The 23924-nt window shown below is 38.8% G+C and overlaps 1 protein-coding gene across 2 annotated transcripts in view; it reads left to right on the top strand.

The window, feature by feature from the left end:
- LOC106873080 (U2 snRNP-associated SURP motif-containing protein) overlaps nucleotides 1-23924 on the top strand; it is a 67992-nt gene that overhangs the window by 20207 nt on the left and 23861 nt on the right. For both annotated transcript variants that reach the window (XM_089366562.1, XM_089366561.1), the window contains exons 2-9: nucleotides 13785-13883; nucleotides 15604-15721; nucleotides 17107-17360; nucleotides 18009-18088; nucleotides 18841-18986; nucleotides 20093-20175; nucleotides 21159-21324; nucleotides 22377-22615. In XM_089366562.1, coding sequence (XP_089222688.1) covers nucleotides 13785-13883; nucleotides 15604-15721; nucleotides 17107-17360; nucleotides 18009-18088; nucleotides 18841-18986; nucleotides 20093-20175; nucleotides 21159-21324; nucleotides 22377-22615 — 1185 coding nt within the window. The remainder of the gene's footprint in view (nucleotides 1-13784; nucleotides 13884-15603; nucleotides 15722-17106; nucleotides 17361-18008; nucleotides 18089-18840; nucleotides 18987-20092; nucleotides 20176-21158; nucleotides 21325-22376; nucleotides 22616-23924) is intronic.

Raw genomic sequence — 23924 nt, 5'->3', positions numbered from 1 at the left:
GACTGATGGAATAAGTGCCAGGTTTAAAAATAAGTTAACTGGGATCAAGGCAATGCCCCAGTATGGCCGTAGTCCAATGACTGAAACCTGTAAATGAATTAAAAAAAAAGACAATGGTAAAGAGACATCTCCAAAGATGACATCATTTATTCTTCATGCCACTTCACACACACACACACACACACACACACACGGTGTCAGAACAAACCACAGCGTAAATCTTTCAGGAGTAATACATCTTGCAGCAGGTAAATTATATTGCTGGAGAGCAGTGTCAAAGGAAAGGGAGAAAGGAAGGCTAGCTAGCTCAATAGATAGATAGATAGATAGATAGATAAATGGACGGATGGAGAGGAAAGAGAAGTGTTGCCTGCAAGGCAGTTGCAATTAAAGTAAAGCAGACAGATGGTGTGGTTCTTAAAGCACAGTCAATGGATCGCAAATATATGCATCGTGTGAGAAGTGCATCTGATTGGTGTTGGTTGAATCACAGGGTGAAAATCTCTTCTGAATTGCAGTTATGTGTGGTGACTGCTGCTGTTGTTGTCGTTGAATAGCACTTAGCTCCTGTTTAATGCAGTTGGCTGTGATTCTGTATGAAATTGCTTGTGAAAACAGTGACATCGGATTGATATCATAAATCTATTGCAAATACGTCTTCTTTTATTTTTCTATCTCTTACTTGGTTCGGTCATCGGACTGGCAGCTGGAAGTGTCTTTAGTTGAATGAATGAATCGACCCCAGGAACTATTTATTTATTTATTTATTTATTTATTTATTTATTTTAAAGCCTGGTTCTTATTCTAGTGGTCTTTTATACCGAACCACAAAGTTACAGGGACGTAAACAGACCAACACTAGTTGTCAAGTGGTGGTGGGGGACAAGCAGAAACGCACATACACTCTCACTCACTCACAATGGGCTTCTTTCAATTTTTCTCTACCAGATCCATTTACAAGGCTTTGGTCAGCACAGGGCTGTAGTTGAATTAGACACTTGCCCAAGGTGCCATGCAGTGGGACTGAACCTGAAACCTGAGATTTGGGAAGCAAACTTCTTACCACACACCCACATCTGTGCCTATACACACAGACACACACACACACATATTTATCTGATTGGCACTACTTTGGTTACAATGACACGGATTCCAGTTGATCCAATCAACGGAACAGTTTGCTCATGAAATTAACGTGCAAGTGGCTGAGCACTCCACAGACACAAAAACCCTTAACATCAGGGAGATTCAGCATGACACAGAACGTGACAAGACTGGCCCTTTGAAATACAAGTACTACTCATTTGGGCCAAATGAGTGGACTGGGGCAACATGGAATAAAGTGTCTTGGTTGAGGACACAATGTTGCCGTCAGAAATCGAACTCATGATCATACGATCATAGACCAAATACTCTAACCATTAAACCATGTTCCTCCACACACACACACACACACACACATATTTATACAATAATCCTTTCTACTATAGGCAGAAGGCCTGAAATTTGGGGGAGGGGGACTAGTTAATTACATCGACCCCAGTGTTTCACTGGTACTTAATTTATCAACCCCAAAAGGATGAAAGGCAAAGTCGACCTTGGTGGCATTTGAACTCAGGACCTAAAGACAGACGACATTCTAAACATTTCTGCCCGGCGTCATTACGATTGTTAGCTCACAGCCTTACATAATAATAATAATAATAATAATAATAATAATAGGTGTAGGCATGGCTGCATGGGTAAGTAGCTTGCTTCCAGACCATACAATTTTAGGTGGATATGTATGTGTGTGTGTGTGTGTGTGTGTGTGTGTGTATACTCTTGTCTAGTCATCACATGATGGCTGTAAATGAGCATCACCCTCATACAAGCGAGGTTGTTTGTTTCCAGTCTTCCATGTAAAACATGTTTCGGCCTGAAAGGCTGCAGAACAGTACATGGTATACTATGTAAGACCAACTGTTTTATTATCAGACCATGGAGCTGATATCATACTAGCTGACATTTAAATTGTGTGTTTATTGAATATTTATCTCTTGCTGGAAGGAGGAAGGAGTACTTTTTTATTGATCTTTCCAATAACAAAATAGTACATTTCATATATGTATGTATATATATATATATATATATATATATATATATATATGTATGTATATATATATATATGTATGTATATATATATATATATATATATGTATATATATATATATATATATATGTATGTATATATATATATATATATATATGTATATATATATATATATATATATGTATGTATATATATATATATATATGTATGTATATATATATATATATATATATGTATGTATATATATATATATATATATATATATATATATATATATATATATATATATATATATATATAGGTGCAGGCGTGGCTGTGTGGTAAGAAGGTTGCTTCCCAACCACATGGTTTCCGGGTTCAGTCCCACTGCATGGCACCTTGGGCAAGTGTCTTCTACTATAACCTCAGGCCGACCAAAGCCTTGTAAGTGGATTTGGTATACAGAAACTGAACGCATTATATATATATATATATATATATATATATACACATACATACGTGTGTGCGTGTGTCTGTTTGTCCCCCCACCATCGCTTGACAACCAATGTGGGTGTGTTTATGTCACCGTAACTTAGCGGTTTGGCAAAAAGAGACTGATAGAATGTCATAGGGTTGATTCGTTCGACTAGGGGTGGTGCTGCTCCAACATAGCCGCAGTCAAATGACTGAAACAAATAAAAGAATGTGTGTGTGTGTGTGTGTGTGTGTGTGTGTGTGTGTGTGTGTGTGTGTGTGTGTGTGTGTGTGTGTGTGTGTGTGTGTGTGTGTGTGTGTGTGTGGAAATATAGTTTTGTTGGTTTGAAAGGAAAGATCAACTGCCGCCACCAATGCTGCCTAGTGTTTGTATAATTCATCACCAGCAAGCTTGCTCACTTGCTCTACTGCACTGAAGAAACATTTATAGAATTGATTTGCTTCTTACAAGATGTTGCATGAATACAACTAATGATAACTAATCAAGGCTCTGTATTAATCCTGTCAAATATATGCGATATGAAACACGCGTGCCACAACATGGCCGCAGCTCACAAGCTGAAACACGTAGAAGAGTTGAAGAGGATGGTGAATCTATGACTTTGTTTCAAGCAAAGTATTGAACTTCATCCAGTGGTGAGGCTCCAGTTCAGGAGTTTTGAGGAGTGTGAGGTTACTCCTGAGTTACCACTGCCCTTAGGTCCTCTCTGACCCAGGGTGGGAGTTCTTGTCGAAGACTCCAGTTGTAGGTCGAGTAAGGGAGGATGAGCATACAGAATATAATACATACAGGATTCTGAGGAGAGGTGTCTTTTAGGCTTACCTGTGTGTGTGGACTTGCCTTGATGTCACATGAACAAGTCTTATTTAATATCTTTAACCCTCAAGCATTTAAACCAACCATATCTGGCCAAAATATTCTATTGGTACTATGTTCAAATCAACCAAATCTGGCCTTTAACACCAACCTTACAATGACATTCTAAGAATTAAGTTGCATCATAAAATTGTCAAAGCTAGGAGATAATGTGCAGTTAAGCATTAAATTTGGCAGAATGTTAAAGGGTTAAGGGTTGAATAGTTCCTGTACCTCAAAGGTAAGCTCAGGAAAGCAGGTGCCTAGCAGAGAAACTAAATAAGCCAGCAAAAAGCAATGGGAAAGTAGGTATTGTATCTTTCCCAAGGAAAAACATAAATCTTCATGGAGGTCCATGATTGCTATAACCATTGACTTTTGTTCATATTTCCTGTCAACAAATTCTTTGTTAGATTGGTGCTTTTGAATTCCTCTGCAACTAGAAAAAAAAAAGCCCTTAATGGTAAAGTGTGGGTTGGTGACAGGAAGAGCATCCCGTTGTAAATATCCTACTTCAATTACCTGCTGTCTAAGTGGTACTGGCAGGAAAAAACACATTAAACAAAACGAACGGATGTGTACATGCATGTGCACTTGCATGCACACACACATGCACAGGTCTCAGTGACTATTCCTCGTTGACGGTGTGAGGGAGGGGGAGCACTTATATGGTTGCTTGATCTAGAAATAGCAACCAATTCTCTCTCAAATCATGTCTTTTCATTTTATAAAAAGGACACCTTGGATGATGATGATAATGTCTGTGTTACACTATTCAAGAAGAAAAGATTCTAGCAATGGTTAGAATGGTGTTTGACCACAGGTTTTATGTTTGCTCTATCAGAACTGACCTGGGGCGGCTAAACAACAGCCACCGCCTTTTCAAGCTCCGCCACCCCTCACCGCCTCCTATTATGACTATTACTAAAAGAGGTTTTAAGTAACGATTGAAGTGGTTTCTTGAAGATGAAAGTCAAAATTTTAAAATATTATGGAAGACAATAATAATAATAAAATTGATATAAATTAATAAGAACCCTTTTTTATGGTTGCTTCTGAGTTACTTGAATCTATATATTGGGCCTTAAATTTATATGCTTATATGTATACACAACTAGCTTCTTTTAGTTCCTGTCAACCAATTTTGCTCAGTAGAAGACACTTGCCCCAGGGTGCCATGCAGTGGGACTGAACTTGAAACCTTGTGGCTGGGAAGCAAACTTCTTGACCACGCACCCACGTGTGTGCTTTATATATGTAAATTTCCAAAATGTGACCTATGATGAACAAGGCTTTGTATTTTCAGGACACCTATTTAATACATGGTGCATTGCTAACATTAAGAACAGCAACACAAACATAATTAAAACTTTCACGCTCATTATCTAGGTTCTGCTATTATTCTCATAATTCTAAAGTTGGTTTACTGCACACGTGTTTGATCTGGTGATGTAGTTTCACAGATGTGCACACTTGAATAAATTATTCATACAGTGTGTGCATCGTTGCTGAATAGATGCGAAGGGAAATTACTGCTGCTGCTGTTATTATTATTATTATTATCATCATCATCATCATCATCAGTTAATGCATCAGACTGAATGTTTTTATATTTAGCCCCAACACTCCCCCTTCACCTTCCCATGTTTTTCTTTTTAATCTTGTGGTTGACTTTCTCTTTCATTCCTTTCATGGTTGATAAAAATTATGTGGAGGGCTTGATCAAATCAACTGTACCCTTCCCCACAAAAACACAGCTTCAGCTTATGTTAGAGATTATATCGTGGCTTAGCAGAATAGAATACAATCTTTAGCACACCAAACGTAATGCTGTACTGTATTTCGTTACACACCTTTATATTCCGAGTTCAAATCTTGCTGAAGTCATCTTTGCTTTTTACCCCTCCAAGATTTGATAAAATAAAGTAGCAGTTAAGTACTGGGGCTGCTATAACTGGGGGGCTATACCCCACCATTTCCCAAATTTGAGGTTTTGTGCTTTTGTTAAAGATCTAAGTGGAGTGGACCAGCAGGATTGTTTGAACCTTGTACAGTGCTTTGCAATATTTGTTCTTTCTTTTACTTGTTTCAGTCGTTTGACTGTGGCCATGCTGGTGCATCGCCTTTAGTCGAACAAATCGACCCCAGGACTTATTTTTTGTGAGCCTAGTACTTATTCTATTGGTCTCTTTTGCCAAACCGCTAAGTTATGGGTATGTAAACACACCAACATCAATTGTCAAACAATGTTGGGGGGACAAACACAGACACACACACACAAACATATATATATATATACATATATACAACGGGCTTCTTTCAGTTTCCGTCTACCAAATCCACTCACAAGGCTTTGGTCGGCCTGAGGCTATAGTAGAAGACACTTGCCCAAGGTGCCACGCAGTGGGACTGAACCCGGAACCATGTGGTTGGTAAGCAAGCTACTTACCACACAGCCACTCCTACGCCTATATGTTTGTGTAATACATAGAAGTGCTGGTATTCTGTTTTGGTCATTTATTTTAGATGTGTATTTGCATCTTTGTTAATCATTTTCAAGTCACCTACCACACCATTAGTGTATTTGATAATGAGTCCTAGATAGATTATGTATGACCTGGAACACCTTTGAGCATGAACTCTACTTAATTAGGGCTAATCAGCAAGTAGTTAGACACAGTCTTATTTCTTCTCCCCTTTAAATGCGAAACCTCATTTATTTCTGTAAGACATCAGCGTTTAGCACTTTAGCATTCAGATTGATCTGTCAAAATGTAATGCTTATTTCTTCACATGGACTTGAATTGTAGCTTTGAAATTTCAATAATACGAGCGTTTAGTTTTAGAATAATATTGTAGGGTAAGTGTGAGAAGCCAGAACTGGTCAGTTTGAATATAAAACAGATTATTTAGAATAATTTAGAATAATAATATTTAGAATAATTAGGGCTAACCAACAACTGAAATAGTTAGACAATCTTATTTCTGTAAGACATCAATGTTTATTTCTGTAAGATATCAACATTGATGGGTAAGTGTGAGAAGTCAGATCTGGTCAGTTTGAATATAAAACAGGTAGAATATTTTGGTTAAATATGGCCAGTTTAAATGCTAAAGGTTAATTATGAGAGAGCAGTTTTATGTCTCTTGGTTCCAAGTTCAAATCCTAGTAGGGTTGATTTTTGCATAATCTGAACGACATTTTGTATATGTCTCACATCTCTACTATCTGTTGCATTCCTTTCTCTTGTGAACCTACTTACTCAACCAACCAACCATCCTCAATTCCCTGTCCCTATTCCTCTCTTTATCTACCATTTTGTATTGCAGTTGGACTGAACCCAAAACCATGAGGTTGATAAGCAAACTGCCTAACCACACAGCCACACCCACATTTATATTACAGTATAATGTTTAAGGCTCTTACCTTTCATCTCATGGTGGACAATAGCTTCCAAAATATTAGATTATATCCTCTTCATACCATTTGAATTTATAAAACTCTTGGTTTTTTTTTTTTGTCTTTCTTTTCTTTAAGATTATTTGGTTAGCGTTTCATATGTTGCTGCTCTTACCCTTCCTCAACTCGAAATATCTAGTCATTGATGAAGTACTTGAGGGTTGGGGTTGGCAGTATTACATGTCTCTTTTATAAACCTGCCTGGATTCCTCTTATGTCTATAGTTGTTAAAAAAAGAACAAAAAACAAAACTACCCACCCCTGCCATTGCCACCACCACCAACACAAGATAACTGTTGCATAATCTACTTGCTAACATTTATAGTTCACACACTTGCTAAGTTGTGCTTCTGCATTTGTGGAAAGTGTATCTGCAGTTTCATTGCAAAGTAGGTGTTCGAACCACACCTACTGCTGCCGCCACTGCTGCTGCTGTGCTCCACCCTCACCTCACCCCCACCCTACTCCACTCACATTCCCTTTTATAAGGGTGCCCCGAGAAGTAGCAACAGATCTTTTAGTGAATCCTTTTTTAAAACAGTTTCATTATATATATATATATATATATATATATATATACATAATATATTGTATGTGGAGGCGCAATGGCCCAGTGGTTAGGGCTGTGGACTCGCGGTCCTAGGATCGTGGTTTCGATTCCCAGACTGGGCGTTGTGAGTGTTTATTGAGCGAAAACACCTAAAGCTCCACGAGGCACCGGCAGGGGATGGTGCCGAACCCTGCTGTACTCTTTCACCACAACTTTCTCTCACTCTTACTTCCTGTTTCTGTTGTGCCTGTAATTCAAAGGGTCAGCCTTGTCACACTGTGTCACGCTGAATATCCCCGAGCACTACGTTAAGGGTACACATGTCTGTGGAGTGCTCAGCCACCTGCATGTTAACTTCACGAGCAGGCTGTTCCGTTGATCGGATCAACTGGAACCCTCGACGTCGTAAGCGACTGAGTGCCAACAACATGTATGTATATATGTATGTATGCCTGTATATATGTGAGATAATAGTTTCAGTATTAAAGTGTCTGACATTAGAATGGAGAGTTGTTATTGTTTCACTTTTGATACGTAATACTGAAATAGTGGAGGAGATATGATATTGCTCTGGGCTTGCACTCGGCAAGAAGTTAAAAAATTTTTCGGCTTATGACACTACATGGACCCTAAGTAAGGCATGTGTAAAATTTGAATGAAATTGGTTGTGTAGTTCTCGAGTTTTAGGGATTCACACAGACAGACAGACACACATTCTCATCTTTATATATATAGATAAGTATATACAAATTATAAAAGTAATAATAAAAAAATATACAGTACAGTACTGTTTCTACTTCATGGATTTTCACCTATTGCAGGGGTCTTTTGGAATGTAACACCTGCGATAGTCAAGGGATTACTATATGTATGTAGTCTTTCACACCTATCTGGCTATATGGTTCTAAAAATAGACAATCAAAAAAAGTGTCTTTATCATCCCGTTGGAACACAGATGAGTGAATGAACCAGTGGATTTCTTTGCCGCCTCACCTATAACCAGCGAGGCAGTTACGATGGATTACATCAACATTGGTGAAGAAGACATAAAACTAGCCCTTATTCACTAAATGCCAGATATCAGAGGAGGTTTTCAATAATAACAGTGTAACAAAACAGCGATGCCCCAGCATGACTACAGCTTTGAGATGAAACTTGTAAAAAGATGATTTTTTCGAAATCACTTTTTGAAATCTCAAAGCTACATGATTAGTTTTTAAAAATGTAAATAAACCATCGTTATCATCCTCCTCCTCATCATAGGTCTGTCTTCCATGCTAGCCTGGGTTGTATGGGTTGACCGGAGCTGGTAAGCCAGAGAACTGCACACCAAGCTCCACTGTTGACTTCCAAATGGTTTTCACAGCTGAACTTCCTCTCTAACTTCAAGCATTACATTCAACAGAATAATCTGGATGCTGCAAGGTTAAATGATGCACAGATGAAGAGGTATGTATGCACTAGCATAGCTAGACTAAGGAGGAAGGGGTGTTTCTCCCCAGATGATAGTTATGATATATTCTTGTTCTGCCACGGGTCATCTCTGATGGATGAAAGTTTTGTTAACGGGTGTTTTGGCCACGACCACCTTATTGATTTTTTCTTTCCTTTTTTTTTTCTGGCATTATCTGATATAATGTTTTGCTCTCTTACTAGCAGTATTGATTCTTCATTTTGTGGGCCGTCTTTTCATACACAACATAATTAAAATTTTTGATTGACATCAGTGGAAGTGGACGATCAAGTAACCTCACATCTTTGCTCCAATGGTGCTTTTGAGGTCAGTTTGGTACAGTGACCAGTCATGGTGTATCTGTGTATCTGTGTGTGTGTGTGTATATCTCTATATGTGTATCTCTATATATTGATTGTGTGCTTGTGTTTGCACAGATAAGTAGGTATGTATGCACTAGCATAGCTAGAGCAAGGAGGAAGGGGTGGCCTACCCCCAGATGGCACTTTTTGGGGAGCAGTGCCACTTTTGGGTCTGCTGTAAACTAATAAGCCTGTATAGGCTGCATTGAAATCAAATAATAGTGGTTTTAATGTCGGGACACAGACATTACTCATCATTAAATGCAACAATCGATATAGTCAATGTACAATATGTATTTTTTTGTGGCGGCCCAGGGGTGGCAAACTGAAGGGCTACCCCAGGTGGCACACACTGTAGCTACACTACTCTCTGTATATATGTGTGTACAGTAATCCCTCGCCACATTCGTGGTTCACCTATCGCGGTTTATTTTTTAAGCTTACATTGATTCTTCCATGGTATTGTTTTGCATTTATAATAAAATTAAAATAATAATAATAAATATGCACTACTGTTTGTACTTCTTGGATTTTCACCTATTGTGGGGGATATTGGAATGTAACACCTGTGATGGTTGAGAAGTTACTGGATATGTACACACATCATATAACTAGCTGTTGATGTGTGTGTGAATACGTATCATAGAGCACTGTAGAAGGGAGAGGCAAGCATAATTTGATCACTTAAAACCCTACTTTTTGCTTAATTATTTTCAGGTCAAAATACTTTTTTTTTTTTCCCCTATAGACAATGATATATCATTTGAAAGTTCTGGATGTAAACTTCCTTCTCATATACATGGTTGTCTAAGAAAAAGTAACCCAGATTCTGTAGCAATATTGTAAATACAGAAATAAATTTATAGATACGAAAATAAAGCACCGAGTCTTTCATTCACAAGTGTCATTGTGTTATTTTGACCAAAAGGTTTTGTAGCGTAGTGTAAATACAGAAATGCAACAAAATAGGCTTTACATAAATATTTAAAAAATTGCCCCCAAAAATGTTTCTTTTTCAAGAACCAGAAAGAGAAAAGGCAACTATTATCCCATGGATATTATTAAGCTGAAGATGGTTATCACCTCAGTTTCAAAGATATGACATCACAAATATGGCTAATTATTCATTTAGGTCTAATTAGGCAAGATTTCAGCCAATTCGCTGATCATTCAAATTGTCATATTTCCTAAAAATGTGGTATCAGATGTTTCTTTTTGGATGCTCTCCAAGAAAAAGAATTGTAGAAGTTGGATTTAAATATTTTCAAAAATTCATAGTGATACCTGGTGTGAGTGAGTGTATCTACATATATGTGTATATAAACACACACACACATACATACATACATGCAGGCATGCATACACACATATATGTATACATACACATGCATACACACCTATATATACACACGTGCATGTCTCTCTCGCTTTGAAGCTGTGTGTGTGCATATATATATATTATATATGGTTAGTTATAGATAGGTGTGTGTACATAAACATACATACAAACACATATATATCTCCACTTTCTCTCCCCGCACCTTATTCCACTTTGCTATTTCCATAATCTGGTTAACAATTATAGAACATCACTTGTCTGTTTAGTTTCTGTGTTAACACTGTTAAGACATGAAACAAATTATACACAAGAATATTTCATTTATTGATTTCTATTTTTTTTTTGGTGCGGGTTTCTTTTATGGTTTTTAGGAGGAGAAGGTAACTTTTATTACTGATGAGCTTTTGAACTAAATAATATAATTCTTTAATAAAATAGAAATAAAATTTTAAAAAATGTAGCCTTGTATTACTGAGAAGAAAAAATGAAAAATTACAGTGGTGAAATCTTATCGACATAAATACTTTGGGTGAATATAGCACAGTTTAAAACAGGTCTTCTAGGAGGAAAATCATGCTGGCAGTGAGAAAGTGGAACTGTTCTATAAGAGAAGTTTCATTTAAAGATTATGATTCAAAATCCACTGGAGGGCGGGAGTGGGGAGCAGCATTGAATAATGATTTCTCACTTTCAAATAGCTGTTATCTTTATTTCTGACCAAAAAATTATGTACTTTCTGAGAATAAGAAATTACAATATTTACAAGATCTAAGTGAATTAGAAATTGTACTTTAGCATCTTTTCTCAGTTTTTGTTTATATATGTTGTGTGTGTGTGTGTGTGTGTGTGTATGCATGTATGTATGTATGTATGTATGTATCTATCTATCTATCTATCTATCTATATAGTATTGTCTGGAGGGAGTAATTCTCTTTTAGTGCCTTATTTAACACACTCACTGGTTCAATTTCCACTCATTTACTTATTTATTTTTCCTAAAATTTTCGTTGCATCTTACAACCTTTTCAATAGTCGTTGACTCTGTCCGTTTTCAGAGCTGCTTTCTTTTTGTTTGTTTGTGTGTGTGTGTGTGTGTATGTATCTTAAAAAAAAAAAGATGAGATTAAGTTCCCCACGATCAAAAGTGTTTGATACTCAAAGAAATGGAAAAGCTGATTATGATGTTTTGGACATTGTTGTCTTTCAGAAAAGGGTGTAGCAGAGTAAAATAGGGAGGAGGAAAGATGAGGGGCTGTACCAAGTTTCATCACCTGTTTTGGCTTGGTTTCTATGGCTTGATGCCCTTCCTAATGCCAACCACTTTCTCTTTCTCTCCCCTCTCCCCCTCTCCCCTCCATTTTTCTCTGTAGTGTTTCAAATATAAAATATATTGATATGCTGAGCTGCATGCTGTTCATATAAGTGCCAAAAAAGATGTTACACATGCCAGGTAATAGGGTGAGGTGTGTGTGATGTTTGGGTTAAGGTTCCGGGGAAACTAGTACGATTCTGCATCAATGACAATTAATTCAAAGCAGTGTTTGTAGAATGACATTAACTTTGGAAGCAGCGTCATCAGTGGTGGTGGTGGTGGTGGCGGTAGTAGTAATGGTAGTGTCAAAGGAGGACATAAATGCAAGGCTAGCTCTGTGTGTTTCTGGTTGATTGGTTGGCATTAGGGAAGGATGAATATCCAGCCATAAAAATCCTTGCTCCAATGATTCCTAAGACAATTTCCAAATTTCCAAAGAAATCAATCCTGCTTGGACTGGTATTGAATAATGGCTGTCGGTTACATGAAATGGCCTTAGAATGTTTCGGAATATTCCGTGTTATGCTACATCGTGTGGTGGTGGGGTTGGAAAATGTTAACTGTGTGTGTGTGTGTGTGTGTGTGTATAAATATACACAGTCAGTCTGATCCATGCCACCATGGATGTTAAAATGATGAAGACATACGTGCATATACATCATTATAATTATCGTTTAATATAAGGTAGCGAGCAGCTGGCAGAATCATTAGCATGCTGGACAAAATGCTTAGCAGCATTTCACCTGTCTTTACGTTCTGAGTTCAAATTCCACCGAGGTCAGCTTTGACTTTCATCCCTTTCCGGGTCAATGAAATAAGTACCAGCTGAGCACTGGGTGTCAATTACATCAACTGTTCCCCCTCCCTCCAAATTTCAGGCCTTGTGCCCATAGTAGAAAGGATTATTATCATTTGACATCCATGTCCCATGCTGGTATGAGTTTGACAGTTTTGACAGGATCCGACAAGTCTAAGGACCGTATTATGCTTATTTGGTATGGTTTCTCTGACTGGATGACATTCCTAATGCCAGTCACTTTACACCATCTAATGGGTTGTTGCACTAAGGAGCTTGCTGTACAGCTTCCAAAATTATGAACCCTTAGAAGGTGGGGGAGCTTTATATTAGGAAATGAGGGGTTTAAAGTATAAGAGACGGTGCCAGAGCAGAACAGATTTCTTGCCATAAAGGAGCTATATGGCTACCTACATTTTAGAACCGAGGAGGGGGTGTGAATGGATGGAGAGGAGAGGAGCCTTGTCACCACCTAAAATAATGGTGACGAGGCATCTGTGTGGATGGTCAGTAGAAGTGAATTGGGTTGAAGAACTGCGAGCGTGTGTGTGGTTGGAGATTGCAAAAGTCTATGGGAGAGGGAGAAATGAGGAATGTCTCTCTCTCTGTTTTGATTCTAGCCTATCAGGTTCAAATTATACAAAGCCCGCCTGCTTTAACTGCTTTAACACCTTCGTTCCTTAGAGCACGCATCCTAGCCCTGACAACACACCCTTCATGTTTAGCTTTGAAGTGTTGGTCAAGGGTCAACCTCGCCGCCAAAACGTCAGATACGATGCCACTTCTATTCGCCTCTTCTAGCTTCTTAACTAGGTCACCATCTACTCTGTTTCTATTCGCCTCTTCTAGCTTCTTAACTAGGTCACCATCTACTCTGTTTCTATCTATGGCCAGTGCTTTGCTATACCTAATCACTTCTGCTTTTATTGCTCTCTTGAGGGCAAACCACCATTTGTTGTTGATGATGGCACCCGTCAAAGCCCTCTTTACTAGCGTGCTAATCCAATCTCTGAAAACATTCACGTACACATACATGCATCATAATATTTCTCATTTCTTATATTTTCTTTCTATTTTTATCATATTTCAGGCAATATCAGAAAGCAAGCTAAAGGCTTTCAATATTGGTACTATGAATATTGGTAAGAAAGGATTGTCCAAGAAGGAACAGGAAGAATTAAAGAGAAAGGTTTGTGGGAAAAAAAAAATTCTTTCTTTCTGTTTTTCTTTATTTATTTATCTCAGGAGAGATGTTTTATTATAGAGAAGTCATACTGACCATTTACCACAGGTCTTTGAAATTATAAACAAGAACCACAAACTCTTGTTAGATTCATTAGTTTGTGGTAGCTTTGCCTGAGGAGACACATCAATGTCAAAACACCAAGTGTCCCAAAGTCTCCTCATGCTAATAGATCGAGTGCATTATGAACACTCCATTCCTCTGAAAGAAGTTGGTTCTCCAATGACAAAATACAGCAGTGATTAGAATGTTCATGTTTGAATCTGCTGGAATGTGTTAAGAATAAATATATATCATCATTTTTATTCTTGTCTTTTCCTTTAACCAATCGAGTTGTTGCTGGGGCATCACAGAAGACTTCATTTTTGCATAACACATACTCAGCTGGATGAGAGTTCATTCTTCTTCCAGTCTAATCCAAAACGGCAGTTTAAACTCACTCTGCACTGCAAAATAACGAAACACTTAACAATTTTGTAGGGCTTCCCCTGAATGGAGCAACTTGTTGTTCCTCCTCTTGTCATGCCTGTTTTCAACAAGGTTCATGCATGGCTGGATGGTTAAGAAGTTTGCTTTGGATCCACATGGTTTCAGGTTCAGTCCCTACTGTGCAGTATCTTGGGCAAGTGTGTTCTACTAAAGCCTCCACCCCTGAAGTGTGTGTGTTTGTGTGTCCTTGTTTTGATGTCATGTACTAATCGTAAATAAATGCCACTGTCTTGCAAGCAGTGTTGTTAGTTTGCAACCTACCATGAAACCGATTCCAGCCATTGTGATATTCATGCCCAAAGGACTAGGGAAATGAATGTTACCTTTTTTGGAAACAGGTGAAGGTTGGGGACAAGAAAGGGCATCCATCTGACAAAAATCACCCTTAACAAATTTTGTCTGAAGCGAGCATGGAAAAGCGAACATTAAATCATTGATAATGATGGTGTTTACTGAACTATATTAGATTGTCTCTTAGCCTCTTACACGACACAGATTCAATGATGTAAAGATGTGAACTAATCAACCAGCCTCTCAGCTGGTTCGCCCACCACTTAGTCCATTTGGTGATTGGTGTCGTTAACATAAAATCTGTGTGAAACAACACTATGTCACTAAAGTGCCCAGGGTCGGAATATTTTATATCTGATTCCCTCTTTCCCTTCAACTGGGCTTGCTTACTCTTGTCTATGTAATCCGTAATGCATTCTATTTAATTTATCCATGATGTTAAATGATGAAATGCAGGCATACCTGTATGGTTAAGACACTTGTTTTGCAACTCATGGGGTCTTGGGTTCCATCCCAATGCACAGCACTTCAGGCAAGTGTTTTTTGCCTTGCCTTACATTGACCAATTTCTTCATCATCACCATCGAAAGTCTGATCTCCATGCTGTCATGGGTTACGAAAATTTGGTAAGCATGGAAAAGTGGACATGAAACTGATGGTGGTGATGACAATATATAGACATGTTTGTCTTTATGGGACTTCATATTGACATCACTCAAGTAGTGATATTAGTTTACATCCACAAACAAAATGTTGCATAGCTTGACACTACTACTACTACTACTACTTCTCCTCCTCCTTCTTCTCTTTCTCCTCCTCCTCCTTCTTTCTATATGTTTTTGTGTCTTTCGAATGGTTGTCTGAAATGTTCCTTCCCAATTTTCAGCAAGATGAAGAAGCAACAGCTCAGGTTTACCAAGAATTTGTTGCATCATTTGAAGACAGCACTAAGCACAATAAAACTTGGATCAAAGGTGGTACAGTTCATCAAGAGAAAAAAGAAGGTAAGTGAGATCTAATCTGGAACCATTTTGTCCAAGAGTCAGCATGTTAATGTCACAGCTGATGTTTGTCAAGAAGGAATCTTGCAAAACAGAGTTTATTTTAAAGAGATATCATTTGAGATCACCTGAGGAGACACATCTACATCAAGGGATACACCTAAACCCAGTCTCTCACCCGTGAGGGATCAATGTAAGATGGGTCGAAACAATTGTAGTGATCAATAAAGATTCTCATATTTTCCATCTTATCAGTTAGGTATACCTTTCTTTACGAATGAAAAACAAAATTGCTTTATGTTTCGATGGTTGTGTGTTTAGGAAGCTCAGTTATGCAATCACATGGTTTCTGGTTCAGTCCCACTGTGCTGCATCTTGGACAAGTCTCTCCTATAGCCTTGGTCAGCCAATGCCTTGTAGGTGAATTTGATAAACGAAAACTGTAGAAGCCTTCCATATATATATAAATATACATGTGCGTGTGTGTTTATGTCCCTGCAGTTTAGCTGCAAGTTGGCAAAAGAGACTGATAGAATAGGTACTGGGGTCTGGGGCCAATTTGTTTGAGGGAACCTGTGAAAGCAGTACCCCAGCATGACCGTAGTCCTGTGACTGAAACTGAATCCAGTAAAAGTTACAAGATAAAAAAAACAAAAAGTAATTATTTCTTGTATAATTTTAATTAAAAAAAATTTTTTTTTGTTTATCTTTTAGCGTTGTAGTGTTTCTCTTTGATCCGTGAGAACCCTACCTGTTTTGTGTGTTGTATCTTGTTCTTAGATATTTTCCTCCATGTCTTGGGTCCTTGTGGCCAATAAATCATTATTATTATTATTATTATTGAGAGAGCAGTGCATGCCATCAAAGTGACACTGGGGTACAATTATACAAAGCCCAGTATACCCATCATGACTACCCGTCTGATAAGGGTACACCAGGCACATGCATCACAACCATATGTGCAAGACCTGGCGATCTCATATCAAGATAAACAGTGCATGACCTTGCAGAGGCAAATTATTCAACCCTAAAGAATTCTTCTCAATACATAGCTATTATGCTCCCCCACTATGTCTGCTTGTGATCAGAGATGCACGTCGTCAACCACTAAGAGACATGCTCAACTGGTTACGGTCAAACAACTGACAAGCAAATCTGTGGTATTAAACAGAATATTTACTGTAGCCCATCTTTTATACCAAGACAAGACAATATATATATATAATAACACTTCTAATCAGTTAAGATCAGAAGCCATGGGAGCTGCTGCCTGGTACTGCATCAGGGCATTTATTATTATTTTTATTATTATTATTATTGCTATTTAAAAAAAAAAATTTTTATCTTTTTTTTTTTTTTTCCCAAAAAACCCCCAAAAAAACCAAAAGAGTCCAAACCTGAAAAAGCCAAGGTCTACAAGCCGACATCGAAGCTAGCAGAGCTGGCATCTACATTTCCATCAGTGAAAGAGATCAAGAAAGAGAAGAAGGAAGAGGCTGCTCCGGCCCCGCCGCCACCGCCTCCACCGCCCCCTCCTCCACCACCCGTAAGCACCTCGGCCCCTCTGCTGTCATCACCTGAACATCATTCAAAGTCTCATTTTTCAACTGATACTCCAAAATCACAGAAGGAAAGCAAAAGTGTGAGTTTCTTGCTTACATCAAATATTCCGTTTTCAGTTTATGGAGTCATTGAGGAACTCTTTTTCTTTTTCTTTTTTTGTGGAGGGCTTGTTTATGTGTGTGTGCGTGTGTGTATATATATGTGTGTGTGTGTGTATGTATATAGATATATATATATCTATCTATATATATATATATATATACTCTGTGTGTGTTGCTTTTTCAGTAAAAATGTTCTGATATTGTCTGTTAGTCCAGTTAACATTATATCAAATGTTGAAATTATTTAACCATATAAGACCAACCCCAGTTCTGTAACATATGCCCTTCATTCTAAAGTATTTACATTAGAATCAGAACTATCTTAATTTTTACACCCAAACTTTTTAATACCACAAATGCCATCTTAGTAATGTGAAAGCTGTTTTCCTAAACCCCACCCAAATTCTGAATTGTTTTAGAAATTAAATAAAACACATAAGTAATGTATTTCATGAGAAAATATGGTCACAAATGGGTTAAGGGATCATTATCAGGGAAATTAACTCCTAAATGGGGCCTCATGTAGATTTGTTGTTACCACCCACTTTTTAAAATTCCTTTTGTGTTACCTTTCATGGAACTGTAAACTAGAAATTTATTTATTCATTTATTTATTTGTTTTGCAGCAGCAAAATTATTCCTCAAAGAAGAGAAAAGATGACAAAAAGAAGAGCAATTTGGAACTTTTTAAAGAAGAACTGAAACAGTAAGGTCCTTTTTTTTTTTTTTTTTTTTTTTTTTTTACACAACTTTAATCATTCCTTTATGACAATTCTATTATTTTGTGTACGTCTCTTTATTTTTTGTGTTCAAATCTTGCTTGGGTCAACTTTATTTTTACAAAACCAAACTGTGATGGCACCTGTACCAGTGAAGCGCTAAGAGCACCGTCCGGGCGTGATCATTGCCAGAGCAGTTGTCTGGCTTCCATGCCAGTGGCACGTAAATAGCATCGCGCCGGTGGCACATGAAAAGACATTCGAGCGAGGTCATTGCCAGTGCCACTGGACTGGCTCCTCTGCAGGTGGCACATAAAATACACCATTTTGAGCACCATTGCCTGTACCGCCTGACTGGCCTTCGTGCCGGTGGCACGTAAAAGCACCCACTACACTCTCGGAGTGGTTGGCGTTAGGAAGGGCATCCAGCTGTAGAAATTCTGCCTTTTCAGACCAATTAGCCAATTCAATGTTATGTCTCTTGTTCAATATTAACACCAGGTCAGTTCTGAGCATTCCAATCATGACCATCCTTCCTGTTATTATTTTCAGACTGTGTATGTAGGATTAAATTATTCATAGGCCTTTTTTATCCTTTTTGTAAGATTGTAGAGTGTAATTTAAAAGAAATTTGGCAACTAGTTTTGTATACTGAAGACCATGTACAACTTAAAAAACATGTCAATAGATCTTCTGAGATAAATTTTCATATTTTCTAAATTTTTTCTCCTTTTCCCAGAATCCAAGAAGAAAGACAAGAAAGACATCGATTAAAAAAGCAGTTTCGGAATAACACAGAAGAAGAACCTGATGAACAACATCCTCCACCCAGATTCGATCTCAGTTTAGAGACAAACACAAATGCCCCCAGCCCTAGAAATTCTGGTAATTATGCATCTCAATCGTGATTTTGTATGTCCACTACTTTTCCATGCTTGCATGAGTCAGATGGAAGCCATTGAAGCTGGTTTCCTATGACCGGATGCCTTTCCTGTCACCAACCCTCACTTATTTCTATGCAAGGTAATATTTCCCCACATCCAAGCATGTTTCCACAAAAGGTTGGAAAGAGAGGGCATCACTTTTTTAGCGGTGATGTTTGTTTACAACTATCATGCAATGTCCACACACACACACACACATATATATGTATAGGTGAGAAACCTGTTTCCCTACTACATGGTTCTGGGTTCAGTCCAATTGTCGCACCTTGGGCAAGTGTCTTCTATTCTAGCTCCAGGTTGACCAAAGCCTCGTGAGTGAATTTGGTGGATGGAAACTGGGAGAAGCCCATCATATATATATATATATATATATATATATATGTATATATGTATATATATGTATATATATGTGTGCACATATCTAGGGGTGGGAGGTGTGTGTCCCATGCTTGACGATGGTGTTGCTTTGTTTACATCCTTATAACTTTGTGGTTTAGCAAAAGAGACTGATAGGAATAAGTACCAGACTTAAAAAAAGTCCGGGGATCAATTTATTTGACTAAAGAAGCCCCCAAGGTGGTGCCCTAGCATGGCCACGATCACCTAACAGAATCAAACCAAGTAACCAGGTTCCAGTCCAGTCTGGTTCGGCTTGGTTTCTACAGCAGGATGCCCTTCCTAATGCCAATCACTTTACAGAGTGTGCTGGGTGCTTTTCATGGGGCACCATCACCAGTGCTTTTTTTGTGGCACCAACACCCACTCCAATGCTTCTTACATTGCGCCTTGGTTTTAGGGTCTCAATTCTGTTGGGGTGGGTGGGTCTTTTTGAGTACAGCAATGCACCCCACACCTCAGCCCTCTGTCATCCCCTTCTTAAGGCTCAGTGTTTTGAAATCAAACCTCAATACTTTGTCCCATGTCTTTCCAAGTCTCTGTTCTTTTATTAATTTTTTTTTTTTTGGAACATCCATGTATTAAAAGTTCCTTCTTTTAAACAGCTTCCTATTCACCGCATTCACCGTACCTTGTTTTTTTCTATTTTAGGGGAAAACTTCAACCGTTTGGGATCTTATGATACCGGAGATGAATATACAACTAACATTTATGTTGGAAACATTAGTCCAAAGGTAAGGTTTTCTTTTCCCCACATCGGCATTTATCGTTACTGCACTGGACAAAATGCCTAGCACCATTTCTTTTGGCTCTTTATGTTTTGAGTTCAAATGCCACCGAAGTTGGCTTTGCCTTTCATCCGTCCAGGGATTGATTAAATTTAAACCATCTAACCCATACTAGCATAGAATGCAGATACTAAGTGTTGATGATGATGATGATTGTCTCACAGCTTTGAGATTTCAATGATGGAGTTGTTTATTTCTAGAATGATATTGTAGTGCACGTGTGAGAGGCTGGATATGGCTATTTAAATGCTAAAGGTTTAAAGGAGAAAAAAAAAAAAAAACAGGTTCTCGAGCGAGATCGTTGCCAGTGCCCCTGGACTGGTTCTTGTGCGAGTGGCACATAAGATGCACCATTTTGTGCGTGGCCGTTGCCAGTACCGCCTGACTGGCCTTCGTAGGATTTTCGAGCGAGATCGTTGCCAGTGCCCCTGGACTGGCTCTTCTGCGAGTGGCACATAAGATGCACCATTTTGTGCGTGGCCGTTGCCAGTACCGCCTAACTGGCCTTCGTAGGATTTTCGAGCGAGATTGTTGCCAGTGCCCCTGGACTGGTTCTTGTGCGAGTGGCACACGAAATACACCATTTTGAGCGTGGCCGTTGCCAGTACCGCCTGACTGGCCTTCGTGCGGGTGACACGTAAAAGCACCCACTACACTCTCTGAGTGGTTGGCGTTAGGAAGGGCATCCAGCTGTAGAAACTCTGCCAGATCAGATTGGAGCCTGGTGTTGCCATCTAGTTTCACCAGTCCTCAGTCAAATCGTCCAACCCATGCTAGCATGGAAAGCGGACGTTAAACGATGATGATGATGATAATATTGGTCAATTTGTGTTTGTTATCGGTGCAGAACTGGTGAGTTAATTATTATCTAATTACTCTTAATAATTATTATTGTATTCATTGTTGCTATACATTCTTTCTGTTGCCAGATGACTGAATTACAGCTATGTGAGGTTTTTGGACGGTACGGTCCGTTAGCCAGTGTAAAAATAATGTGGCCAAGGACAGATGAAGAACGGAACCGGGGGCGAAACTGTGGTTTTGTTGCTTTCATGAATCGGAAGGATGGCGAAAGAGCTATGAATGCATTGAAAGGTCTCTAGAAACGACCCTTTCTTTCTTTTGAAATTTATTTTATTTGTTTTTGATAGTCAGTATTATTCAGTATTTTATGTTGATTTGTGTGTATCAACGTTGCTTTCTATTCTTGCTTTCCTTCTGTCCATTCTGTGTATGTCCCCACAAACTTGGCACCATGTGCTTTTTAGGTCCATTGTAATGTATGGCACCTCGGGCAAATGTGCTCAACTACTTTCCCCATATCACCTAGATCCTGGGTTATAGCCTGGGGCTATGACAGACGAAGCTTGCCTACCAGATCCACTTCTAAGTTGGCTTGGTAGTCCGAAACTGTGTGCGCATGTGCATTCATGTGAGTGTGTGTATACTTTAATTTTACATTGGCACCTTTTGGGGGACAGGAGTATTACAGAGGGCACCCAGGTGTAGAAACCATGTCGAAGCAGACACTGGAGCATGATGCAGTCCTTGGATCCACTGGATCCTGTCAGATCATCCTACCTCTGCCAGCATGGAACATGCATGTTAAACGATGATAATCTCTTACAAAAATCTAAAGAAAAAGGACAAAAACACCCTGAAACACATTGGTTTCAATGAATGAAGATTGATAGAATAGAAATATTTTTCTTCTAAAGCAGTTAAAAGTAGGCAACAGGCAGGCCATCTGGCTCCAAAATCCTGCCTTAGTATGTTTTGTTCAATCTATGCCAGCATGGAAAGGTGGAGATAGGAATGATGATGATGATGCAAAGACACACACATGTATGTATCTAGTCTTCAGATGTTCTGTCACAAGTGGTCCAGATAAATGTCTTGACCATTAGCATAACCTGCTGTATAAATGCGTATCTGTGTGTGTGTATGTATCACTTTTGTGAACCCCAAAGGGCCACATAGGCCCCGGTTGAGGCATAGATTGTGTCACACTCTAAAAGATTATGAGTACACATGTTTATTGGATACTCAGCCACTGCTAGTCTAGTTGTAGTTCCCTGAGCAGGCAATTCGGTTGATTTAACACATCCATTTCCTTTATATATCTATCGTCCTTCATTGTATTTCAGGAAAAGCAATCATGGGCTTTGAAATGAAACCTGGCTGGGGTAAAGCTGTACCGATTCCCCCATATCCTGTGTACATACCACCTGCACTCATGGAAATGACTTTACCACCACCACCTTCTGGTTTACCTTTCAATGCACAGATGTCCCGGCGGAGTCGCGCCGACAAACTTTACGGGAATGTCCCTCCACCTGGTTTGGACGGGAGCCGCTCTGGTGATCAGAAAGAAGACATGGAGAAGGTGAAGAGAATTTTCAGTAACTTCTTATTTTGTTTGTTGTCTTTTTCTCAATTTGTATGTATGTTTAGCAAAGTCTGTATGTGTGTATATATACAAATATACATACGTTTCAGTTTTGGTTTGTCTGTTTCTGTTATATGTACTTCCTAATTTTTCTGTCTTTCTCTCTCTTCGTTTCTGTATTTAGTTTGCTCTTCTTCATTATAGAGATATTGTATTCTATAAATTTATATTTTCTACCTTGTGTGTTTGCTCTGGTACCTCATCTCTGGTACCTCATCTCCACCATCCTTTATCTGCTTCCCAGCTACTCGCATGTACCCTTAGATGATATAATGCAGAGTAGTCACATGTCTTCTCTATAACCCTGCAACAGACTGAAGTCCTGTTCACCTGTTCAGTGGGGTGTAGTTATTCTACTCACAGTTGCTTATACATCATGGAAACCAGAATAAACTCTAGAATGTGTACAGTTGTGACGGACCCTAAGGCCTAAAACATTGCTGTTATTGAATATACTCCATTAGCTCTACTAGAAGAGACTCTGTGTGTGTATACAAACACACACAAACACACACATGACCCATGGCACAGATACACATATTGATTAAGCAAATTATTAGTTTTGGCTGCTGTATCTCCCAGGACCTATGAGTTTTGCTGTGGGGTCAGGCTATCCTAAATTTCTGCTACTTAAAAAAAAAAAAAAAAAAAAAAAAAATATGAACCCTATTTTTCAGACCACAGAGAATTTTCTTGGCTGAAAGGGATTCAGGGGCAATATTGAAAACAAATCAGTCACGAAACCTGTAAACGTTTGAATTTTCAGAAAAATAGAATTGACCATGACCCCACCCCTGTCCACCACTCACTGCATTGCCCTCTGTCCCTCTGCTACTCCCTTGAATTTACTTAATCACTTACCCTGTCCAATTCGTTGTATCACTTATATTCTCTTTGCTGTAATTTGAGGGTGTGCCCTGGCACATCATCACCATCTTCTTTCTTTTCCAACAGGGGTAAACCCTGTGTGTCCCCTACAGCAAGACCCTTGTACCTGTCCCTCTCATCACCTTTCATAAACCCACCTCTCTCAGTACTACGTCTCCTCGGTCGAGAGGGTCTTGTACTTGCAAGTTACTTGGTGACCTCACCAGTGCTGGTGCCATATAAAAAGCACCCAGTATGTTCCGTAACATGGTTGGCATTATGAAGGGCATCCAACCATAGAAATCGTGTCAAAGCAGACATTGGAGTACGGTGTAGTCCTTTGGTTCACCAGCTCCTGTTGAGCTGTCCAATCCATGCC

Source organism: Octopus bimaculoides, chromosome 19, assembly GCF_046866305.1.
Source record: "Octopus bimaculoides isolate indiv1 chromosome 19, ASM4686630v1, whole genome shotgun sequence".
Taxonomy (NCBI): domain Eukaryota; kingdom Metazoa; phylum Mollusca; class Cephalopoda; order Octopoda; family Octopodidae; genus Octopus; species Octopus bimaculoides.
This window is presented reverse-complemented; position numbering and strand designations above follow the sequence as displayed.